At 37.4% G+C, this 11227-nt stretch overlaps 1 protein-coding gene across 2 annotated transcripts; it reads left to right on the forward strand.

The window, feature by feature from the left end:
• The first annotated feature begins 732 nt into the window (after positions 1-732).
• LOC112459835 (protein argonaute-2-like) lies at positions 733-10712 on the forward strand. Of its 2 annotated transcripts, XM_025024176.1 has the most exons (13): positions 738-858; positions 1464-1633; positions 3144-3284; positions 3372-3652; positions 3749-4055; positions 5394-5616; positions 5697-5844; positions 5927-6190; positions 7068-7386; positions 7531-7882; positions 8237-8570; positions 8657-8856; positions 8952-10712. In XM_025024176.1, exons 2-13 carry the CDS (start codon positions 1552-1554, stop codon positions 9058-9060), a joined length of 2760 nt encoding a protein of 919 aa, XP_024879944.1. In that variant the 5' UTR covers positions 738-858; positions 1464-1551; the 3' UTR covers positions 9061-10712. The 2 variants fall into 2 exon arrangements, with proteins under 2 accessions (XP_024879946.1, XP_024879944.1); XM_025024178.1 differs by lacking the exon at positions 1464-1633 and having other exon boundaries at positions 733-858; positions 8952-9060.
• The last annotated feature ends 515 nt before the right edge of the window (positions 10713-11227 follow it).

Below are 11227 nucleotides of genomic sequence, written 5' to 3' on the forward strand. Positions count from 1 at the left end.
ATCCATCACTACGGGTGACTTTGACGAAACTCCGATTAATTTAATCGCAGATTAACTTATCGAGTAACGCTAGCTTGTTACGAATAGAATCAATTCCTCGTTATTTAACATATGGGAAAAGATTAGAAACGACAAATTATTATAAATCTCTTGAGCAATTCTGTCGATTGAATATTAATCGCCGATTAATTTAATCGTAGTTCGTTACTCGTCTTTTCACGACACGTGCCAAATTACAAGATTAACAAATATATAGCGATATCTTGTTAACAGCGTAGATGAGGAATGATAAGGAGATCAATGACGCGTCGATTGAATCTTCCGGGTTGGTAGCTCATCGCTATTTTTATCCGTTAGTCTCGTTAATCGAACAATCATCGGAGATGACTATAGAAAAGTCGTCATTGGCATTATCAATATCGACAGGTGTCCGATTTTTTTTTCATTTAAAAAAAAATTCAACGTCGAGAACTTCCACGTGTATATCAATTAACGGAAGTTGCCGGATAATCGAACGATAATTTTCCGAGAGACTCGTTGGGCTAAGTAAATTCGAACGTATTCGCGGATGCCGCGCGCGCAGGTAACGTGCGTTGCGCGCGAAGCGCCGCGGACGGCCGAGCGCGAGGGTCGTTCGTCGCGCGGCGATTGGCCGCGGCGCGGCCAATGGCGGCCGCGCTAGCGGACGCCATTGCGGAGGGACTGGGCTCGTTTGGTGGTGTCGTTCGCGCAGTGTGTGTTGTGGGGAAGCGTGTGGTGTGGCCAGTGGGGTCTTGTGTTGAATTTTTTTACTTATTTATTAGTGGTTATCTGGTCTTTTACAATCGGCGGCAGCGAGAATGTACCCCGCAGGACAACGTGAGTGCCACCGCGCCGTCGGACCCCCGCGGGGGTCCGCGGAAAACCCCGTAAACACGCTCCGAAACCATCCCCGCGGATGTTCCCCTCGACCGAAGAGGAACGAAGGCTCGGCGGGCTCTCTCTCTCTCTCGCTCCCGTCCGCTCGTGGCGCGCACGCACGCACGCACGCACGCACGCACGCACGCTCCGCGCTCGCTCGCTCGTCGTCGTCGTCGTCTCGCTCGCCTGCGAACCCCGGACGCGCTCGTCGTGGCTCCTCTCCGATCGGTGGTCCCCCCCCGGGTTCCGGAAACGTCGCGTGAAAAACGTCGCGCGACGCGCCCGTGAGCGAAGACACGCCGAATGACCTCGGATGAACCTCCGTTCAACAGGCACGCGTGTCGTCACTCACCCGCGACTCCGACGGTCACCACGCGTTAGCTAATCCTGACTCTAGCGTCTCTCTCTCTTTAGATTACGGTCTTATCTGCTGTGCAAACAAAGGGCCTCTCTCGGGCGTTTAGGCGTTTACGCGTTTACAGAGCCGAACGGTGATAGGGAATATAGGGAAGACACCCACTGACCTTTTCGTGCTCCATTAGAAAATTGATGATTCTTTTTAGTTGGATCCGCGTCCGAGATCTACGTTGCAGGTGGATAATTTGTCCCAGAGTTTAGGCGAGCCAGCTGTGTGTGTCACATGTTTCCGACATGAGTCACATTACTAGAGGACTGTCCCCAGCTAGAAGCATGGCTGGAAAGAATTTGTTAAGCGTCGGGGAATTAGCAGAATGTATAGTACACATACTTAAACAATTGTCAACTGATCCAGGAGACAATTTGTTACATTACGATAACAGTGTATAATTGTTACAAGTCTCTAGTGACCCTGATCGACTTACGTCAATCAGCGATAGACATTTTAGACACCAGTTTTATTTTTCAAATGCACAGCTGCCTCTATGAGCATATCGTTAGAACACCATTTCACTTGTCGAAATGGAAAATTGGTCGACGTAAGTCGTCGGAGTCACTAGTCGACAAAGTCGAGATGGGTGATTCTTTATGTTGAATGGACGGATAAAATTTTTAGAGACTTGAAAACTGTTCTTACGCCGATAGCCAATCAGTACATTTGAAAAATCATCATACGACAAATAGCTTAAAGGATATTTTCATTTGTCATATGACAAATTTTGTCAAACGTGTTGATTGGCTGCAGGATAGAGAATTTCTAGAGGCTCGAAGACTAGTATATTCTTTCTTAGCCAATCGACACATTGAAAAACTTGTCAAATAACAAATGAAAGTGTTCTTAGCTTGCCTACTTCAATCTTATCTTAATTTAAACAATAAAGTTGTCAGCCATAAGCACATTGTTAACTTGGAATGTTTTAAAATTATTACATCAATATATTATAAGAATAATTATTATGAAAGAATTCATTTACATTATATAATGAGTCAAAAAAAGAATGTTTTTATAAAAATATTTGTTGGCACATTTCTATAAAGCATGAATTTCTTTAATGAAATACTATTTTCGTAAAATCTTATATAAGTATTGTGATTTTTGACAGATTTGAAGACTTTCTCGTTTAGATATAATGCAAGTTTTTTTATCAGACATTGAAAGCTATATTTTAGCAGAAAGATTTTAATATTTGAATAAATCATTGAGCATATAAATATTGGATATTATAGCAACAAAGCGTTTGAATGTAAATAATATAATAAAATATGTAACATAAATGCAACAATAGAAATATTAGTATGGACTTAAATATTGAGACATATAATTTGGTATTTAATTTTGATTGTTTATTTCTGTTATGTGTATTCTGTTATGATATTGGAATGCATAATGGCAAATTATATTTATATATGTGACATCTTTACGAATGTTGGAACATATCATTTGTTTAAGATAGCAAAGTGATGTTATTGAAAGTATATCGTATAAGTTAAATATGTTCAGAGATGTTTTTCTGCATTTGTTACAATCACTGTTGTAAAAAAAGAAATGGAAGATACCGTAATCTGTTAACTTTGACTTAAAGTTTCTCCTTAAGCGTTAATATTCTCAGTTCATTGAATAATTGTTTGATACAATACATTGCAAACAATATAATTGCACGTGAAAATTTGTTGCTATATATTCTGATAATAAATTGAGGGCACATAAACGGAAGTAAAGAATGAAGAGTGCAAGTGTGTAATGTTATTTCTAATTTCATGTAGAAACAAAATAATATAAAATCGATACTGATCTCTTGAGAATTTACTTAATTTTATTTCTGCAGCCCCCCCACCTGGACCCTCAACTAGTGGCGGTTCTGTTGGGACAGCAGGAGTAGCGGCGAGTAGTGTCGCGGCTCCTAGCAATATGGGGCTTGTTCCCGCACAACAGGCACACACTCCTCCTCAACCTACAGAACTGCCAAGTAAGTATATTTAATCCTAACTCTGATATGGATAAAAAAAATTGATGAAAAGTTAATTTTGTGACAAACAATGAATATTCTTTGCAGTGTTTACGTGCCCTCGAAGACCAAACATAGGACGAGAAGGTAGACCGATCGGTTTGCGAGCTAATCATTTTCAAATTAGTATGCCCCGTGGCTATGTACATCACTATGACATTAGCATACAACCTGATAAATGTCCTCGGAAAGTTAATAGGGAAATTGTAGAAACGATGGTTCATGCATATACTAAAATATTTCAATCTCGTAAGCCTGTGTTTGACGGCAGAAATAACTTGTACACAAGGGACCCCTTGCCTATCGGGCATGATAAAGTAGAATTAGAGGTAAGTTATTACCTCTCATAAGTATTATTTTCGAGAAATCTAAAATGTATGTACGATAATCATAATTATAATTTATGTTTATAATCGTTTTTGTAGGTTACACTGCCTGGTGAGGGAAAAGACAGAGTTTTCCGAGTGGTCATAAAGTGGTTGGCGCAGGTTTCGCTATTTGCTTTAGAAGAGGCTTTAGAGGGACGGACTAGACAAATTCCATATGACGCTGTTCTCGCTTTAGATGTTGTAATGAGGCATTTACCATCTATGACATACACTCCAGTAGGTAGATCGTTCTTTAGTACGCCAGAAGGATATTACCATCCGTTAGGCGGAGGCAGAGAAGTGTGGTTTGGATTCCATCAATCGGTGAGACCGTCGCAATGGAAAATGATGTTGAATATCGACGGTAAGCGAAAGAAAAATCATCGACTCGTATTCAGGGTGTATAGCGGTTATGGAAACCTGGAAAACCTGGAAATGTCAGGGAATTTGCGGGCTCCTGGAAAAGTCATGGAAAAGTCATGGAATTTTGTGACTTTTCTGGAATTTCGTTAAATTCTTAAAAAATGACATTTTCTGTCTTTTTTTATCTCGCAAAAAATTATTTCCTCTCAAATTCCCTCTAACAAAAGCCGTTTCTTGCATGGATCCGGCCATAGCTAGTCGAGGAGAAATCGGTTATAAGCGGTTGTCTTCCGCATTACAGATTTATGTGGAAAATAATTTTATATCGGGAATAACGGCTGATAAAATTGATCGCGAATACAGACATCTCATTAGTATCCCCGTCGTTCAAGAGAAGTTTAAAACTTTCAAGCGATCGGAGATTCGTTTGGATCATTTCTGGGTCGATCTTATCACGAGTTGCGGTAAGAAAGATTACGAAAATTTGTCGAGTTTCATGAAAAGCGTTATGATTCTTTCTCACGGAAACGCTGCCGTAGAACGAGGTTTTTCCGTAAATAAGCAATGTCTCAAAAAGAGACAGATCCTTGACGATGCAGTTAAAGAAACTGCAAGAATCAAACACATTTGACGTCAAAATGACATGTCTTGCTACCTAGGAATGTAGTAAAGTAGTCATTATTAATTAAAGTAAAGTAAGGATACATTAATTTATCAGATGTTTTGTGATAATGAAAAATATTACTCTCTCTATTATGTTAAGCCTCTCTAATCTCATGTCTAATCTCATTATGTAATTTACATGAGATATGATTTTCTTCACTAGTCCGCCAGTTGACATATACTACTACTAGTTGAATTGGTACTTGATATGATACGAGTCATTTTTCGACTGAAGAATATACTATTATTTTAAGTGTTAATCATAAAATTTTTAAACGAGTTATGTTTATATAAAAATTATTTTAAACAAATTATAGCTAAGTTTTAAAAAACACTAATATTAAAGTTTATTTTGATAATTTGATGATTTAATGTGTTGTAATTCTGAGAATTAACACTTTTCGTCAATAAAACAATGTTTTCTTCCGTTCTGGAGTATTATAATTTATTTTATCTGTATTTCACCGAAAAGTCACTTTTCTATTAACTTTCAAATTATGGATTAATGCCCTCGTGAACATAGATATTTGTTAGAAAATGGTCATGGAAAATTGAGATTTTTAGCCTGGAAAACCTGGAAAAGTCAGGGACTTTTACCGCTCGACTTCGCTATACACCCTGGTATTGCGCTTGATTATGACCTCCTCACTCATCTGGCCTTTATTTCTTATTCCAGTCTCTGCCACTGCCTTCTACAAAGCGCAGCCAGTTATAGAGTTCATGTGTGAAGTGCTGGATATCCGAGATATCAATGAACAGAGAAAACCGCTCACGGATTCTCAGAGAGTGAAATTTACCAAAGAAATCAAGGGTCTCAAGATTGAAATAACTCACTGCGGAGCTATGAAGCGAAAGTATCGAGTGTGCAATGTTACACGCAAACCAGCTCAAATGCAATCGTAAGCGTATATTGAAATTATGTAATATAACAAAATGTGAAACATAGGGAAATATATTGTTGTTACTAATTTAATTACAGATTTCCATTGCAACTGGAAAATGGACAGACAGTTGAGTGTACAGTTGCCAAATATTTCTTAGATAAGTACAAAATGAAGCTGCGCCACCCACATCTTCCTTGCTTGCAAGTCGGCCAAGAACATAAACACACGTATTTGCCGCTCGAGGTATATACACAAAAATTTCGGATTTAGCTTACAGTGTATCGTATTTCATTGAAGAAAAATAATGTAATTTATTTGACATTAGGTTTGCAATATTGTCGCCGGACAACGCTGCATTAAAAAGCTAACAGACATGCAGACCTCGACTATGATCAAAGCAACAGCGCGTTCCGCACCAGATCGCGAACGGGAAATTAACAATCTAGTTAGAAGGGCTGACTTTAACAATGATTCTTATGTACAAGAATTCGGATTGACTATATCGAATAGTATGATGGAAGTCAGGGGTCGTGTACTACCTCCGCCCAAACTGCAGTATGGAGGGCGCGTAAGTTCCCTCAGTGGACAGGTGAGAAACTTCCAACAGAATCAGTCAGGTCTAGTCGAATCACACATTTGCAGAGGCTGATAATTTTGATTATTTTTAGCAGGCCTAAATTTTTGTAGCGTTAAATTTTTGATTACTACATTATTTATTGGTTCTTAGATTTCTCTACATGTAATGTATAAAGTAAAATTATTAGCTACGAAGGATAGGATACATTTATGCTAGTTATTATTGATTTTGATTTATTTAATCTGTTTTACGTCTCATATATATGATACATTCACGATACTTGTACTTTATAATTTAATTTATATTGCGATGATAATATTGTCAATGTATGTATTTAGTTAATAAGATCACATTTGATATATATCTCTACACATGTGGCCAAAAGTTGTCAAATGAATGCATGGGTTCTAGACCTGGTTGATTTGATATCTGGGCTGTTGGTGTAACGAATATTCAAATTGTCATCGTGATAAATTGCAAATGATAAATATAACGAGTATCGTTTTTGTTTATACAGTAATTGTAGCTTACGGTTTACAAATGTAACTAATGTTACATTTGCAGTCCGATATCACTTGCAAAAGTCGGATGCTATCAGTATTTGCACTAAGTGGTGTGATAATTTTTTATTTTATATATATATCTAGTAGAAAAGATATAACGAACATATATATGTTATTTATATATATATATATTTTTTTTTACTGGATTTAGAATTGTTTATTTCTGTTACATAATATTAAATAAATTGTATTAAATAAAATGAACGAAATAGAGAAGTATATTTGTGTATGGAAATACTGATGCATCTACCGCGATAATTTTGTATAATTTTGTATTATTTAAACATATTGTTTAAACACTCAATAACGTGTATCTCTTTCTAAAGACGAAGCAGCAGGCGATGCCTAATCAAGGCGTGTGGGATATGCGTGGCAAGCAGTTCTTCACTGGAGTGGAAATTAGAGTGTGGGCAATTGCTTGTTTCGCACCCCAGAGAACAGTACGAGAAGATGCGTTACGTTCATTCACAACGCAACTACAGAAAATTAGTAATGATGCTGGTATGCCCATCATTGGGCAGCCATGTTTTTGTAAATATGCTACTGGACCAGATCAAGTCGAACCCATGTTTCGATACTTGAAGTCGACTTTCTCGCAGTTGCAGCTAGTTTGTGTTGTTTTACCAGGCAAAACTCCTGTATATGGTAACTATATTCATAAATGTACATACAGATAGGAATATAGATCAAAGAACTGAATTACGTCTTTGATTTATGGGTCGCTCTGAGATAATTATTTGTAATTTTTATAAATTGAGATAAATAATATTGCCTTTTTTTCTTTTTTAGCTGAAGTGAAAAGAGTAGGAGACACATTATTGGGCATGGCAACTCAGTGTGTACAAGCGAAAAACGTCAATAAGACATCACCGCAAACACTATCCAATCTCTGTCTTAAAATAAATGTCAAATTAGGAGGCATCAATAGCATTCTAGTACCTAGCATAAGACCAAAAGTGTTTAACGAGCCGGTTATATTTCTGGGAGCTGATGTGACTCACCCCCCGGCGGGAGACAACAAGAAACCTAGCATAGCTGCTGTAGTAGGCAGCATGGATGCCCATCCATCTCGATATGCAGCGACTGTTAGGGTTCAGCAACATAGACAAGAGATTATTCAGGAACTCAGTTCGATGGTTAGGTGAGATATCTGATTTTATGTATGGAATTTTACACACCACTACACAACAAAAGTTGGATAAATCTTTAAATCATGCTCAAATCTAGAGTAAAACAGATTAGTTAATATTCGAATAAATGTGACATCAAAATTCTTTTTATTGATGAATTTTTGTTATAAATTTAATAATTATTTTAAGTTATTAATAATCAGTTTCTTAATATCACTTATTAATTATATATATACATTAAGAAAATTATATTACTGGAAAATATTGTCGCATTTATTTTAGAGAAATTTTTTCATAATTTGTTCTGTTTGCTCTTTATTCTATCTTGCTCTAATCATTATCTAACGATCTTTTTTTCCTTCAAGGGAATTGCTTATAATGTTTTACAAGAGCACAGGCGGATATAAGCCGCATAGAATAATTCTGTATCGCGACGGCGTCTCCGAAGGCCAGTTCCTTACCGTTTTGCAACACGAATTGACTGCTATTCGTGAGGCCTGTCTCAAGCTCGAGATCGATTATAGACCTGGCATAACGTTTATCGTGGTGCAGAAGAGACATCACACGCGTCTGTTCTGCGCGGACAAAAAGGAGCAAAGTGGTAAAAGTGGAAATATTCCGGCGGGTACGACTGTCGACGTATGCATAACTCATCCGACGGAATTCGACTTTTACCTCTGCAGTCACCAGGGTATTCAGGTAAATTTAATAAATATGATTCTCTATGAGAACGTACTTCCATTGTCCGATGTTTATGGTGTTCTAAGTACATCTATTTTTTTTAGGGTACATCGAGACCGTCGCATTATCACGTTCTTTGGGATGATAATCACTTCGAAAGCGACGAGTTGCAGTGTCTCACGTACCAATTATGTCACACCTACGTCAGATGCACGAGATCCGTTAGTATACCGGCCCCGGCGTATTACGCTCATCTCGTAGCGTTCCGGGCTAGATATCATCTGGTCGAGAAAGAGCACGATAGGTGGGTTACATCAACTTTTTTTGTAGTATCGTCGCGATAAAGCAGTCGCGCGATGGCTAATTATATCTCATCACGATTTAATTGTAATTTTATAGCGGAGAAGGATCTCATCAGTCGGGCTGCAGTGAGGATAGAACACCGGGTGCAATGGCACGGGCGATCACAGTTCACGCCGACACGAAACGAGTTATGTACTTCGCATAATTTTTTTCTCGTGTCGAATTGAACCATCATCCATCTCGGTGTTACCTCGGTGAAGAAACGACTGTATATAATTGCGACTCCGTGAAGTGTGAAGAGCTTCGTCAGGCAGCCGGGATCGCAGCACGTTGCGTCACAAATTCATGGACTATTTAACAGTTAGGGCAATCCAACCAATCAATTTTCTTGCGTACCTTTTGTCGACCCCTTTTCCTTTCCTTCTTTTCTCTTTTCTGTTCTTCACTTTCTTTTCTTTTCTTTTTTTCTTTATCTTAAGTTTATACGACAGCTTTTATACGTGGCACTGGATGTTTTATTTACATCTATACAGAAAAAGCGAATTTTCGATTAACTTTATGAACTTGTAGAGTAAGTTTTTATGAGAGGTGCTTTTAATGCAGTTTATAAATCAGATTAAGGATGTTTTGCACGTTTGGGTAGGAAAGTCGTTTGCGGTCGAAGTAGGTTTGAAAGTAAACTAAACGAGTTCTTTCTTTGTAAAAATTATGCTTGGTAAGATCATGGAGGGAATTTCGACTTCTCTCAAATTAACTAACTAAATATGTTTTAGTTGTATTACTGGGATATAATAGCGCTTTTCGATTTAATAATCACATAAACACTCAATGAAATTTATGTAGCATATTACGCTTATTTTTTTAGGGAACGAACTTTCCCTAGCGTTTGTATGAAAAAGAAAAGATGGGACAAAGAGACAAAAATGACCTGGAGAAAACATGAATTATATAAATCGCTATTTGCGAGACTGTTATCTTGTTGCATGTATGTATAGCTTTCATTTCGCGAGGAGTGAAACTCCGCTCTGTAAATTCTGTAAATTTTAGACTTCTAATCATGCTGAAGTGATTGGCATAAAAAGTGAATATCGGTTGACAATGATTGTACTATCTTTAGGATCGTGAATCACGTCATGTCATATCCTATTGAATTATGACGTCAAAAAAAAATAATAATGTCGAGAAATAACGCTATCTTTTATATAACGCACTTTTAACCAGTCTAAAGATTTCACTAGGATCATTTTAAAGTAATCTTGAAGTATTCTTGAAAACCGATGGAACAACACCAACTCGTGTGTACACTTCGGCTGAACAGCATAGTAGATAAGAACGAACATAATCCTTCGTACATAAAGACAGCTGTATGTAATGGAAGTAGTCGAGGAGTGTTATGTAGAGCACGCGCGTTATATTTATATGACTTCCAACATGATTTAATGGCTAGTGTCCATTTGAGAGAAATACCGTCAATCGCTTTCGATAGTCATATTTTGATTAATCAATATGACTACAACGTATCATAGAAAAGTCACTTTCTTATTCTTATATTATTACTATCTTCAATTCTACGAGAATTACTCCCAGATAGACACTAAGCTTTAGGATCGAAATTTAGCGTAAGTAATTGAATTAACTATCGTTACTTTACTGTTGCTAATCGTTAGGATGTACATTTTATTCGTCTCACTTTAATTTAATCATATCGTTATCGTCTGCACGTTGCACAGCTCATAATCTATGCTTGCGTCAACTATTAATGACACTGCTGAACTAGGATACAACCTTGCCGAAGCAACTTTATCTGTGTTAAATGCCCTTTAAACCGTGGTGACCCTGGTGGTTAGAAGTCTTAAGGAAAAAAAAAAGAAGAAGATCTGTGTTAAATATGTCACACAAGAATGCCGGGGAATGAAAGTAAACGGATATCCGTGTCTGGTGTCCGAGATAAGCCGGGATATTATCTACTCAGATAAAAGGTGGCTATGAATAAGTCGAATTCACATGGCGTTAGATACGAGTTGAAGACAAAACCTCGTCAGAGCATGCAAAGAACTATGAAGTAAAAATAAATCGAACGTCGCGTTGATGTAATGAGAAATTATCCAAACGTAGCATCCAAACGTAGCATCAATTGTAGCATTAATTATGCTTTAGCATAATGAGTGAAGTAAGATGTAAGATTAGTTGTAGGAGTATTATAAGAGTAAGATTTTTTTTTTATTAGTTTTGAAGGAGAATAATTGTTTTTGCTTGATAATGCCAAACCATAGAAGTTTTGTATTTTTACTCTAATAATCGCGACTCTTGTGCAAATCTATGTCATCTGTTGGCACAATAATTAGTAATACTAAGCAAGCCTTGGAAGCAAC

Source organism: Temnothorax curvispinosus, unplaced genomic scaffold, assembly GCF_003070985.1.
Source record: "Temnothorax curvispinosus isolate PA1 unplaced genomic scaffold, ASM307098v1 QBEX01010161.1, whole genome shotgun sequence".
NCBI lineage: Eukaryota > Metazoa > Arthropoda > Insecta > Hymenoptera > Formicidae > Temnothorax > Temnothorax curvispinosus.

Bases quoted from the DNA above. Each gene is read 5' to 3' on its own strand.
- LOC112459835 (XM_025024176.1), top strand. From the start codon at position 1,552: ATGAGTCACATTACTAGAGGACTGTCCCCAGCTAGAAGCATGGCTGGA. The intron at 3,653-3,748 runs GTAAGTTATTAC...TCGTTTTTGTAG, and splicing joins ATGATAAAGTAGAATTAGAG to GTTACACTGCCTGGTGAGGG. The intron at 8,571-8,656 runs GTAAATTTAATA...TATTTTTTTTAG, and splicing joins GCAGTCACCAGGGTATTCAG to GGTACATCGAGACCGTCGCA.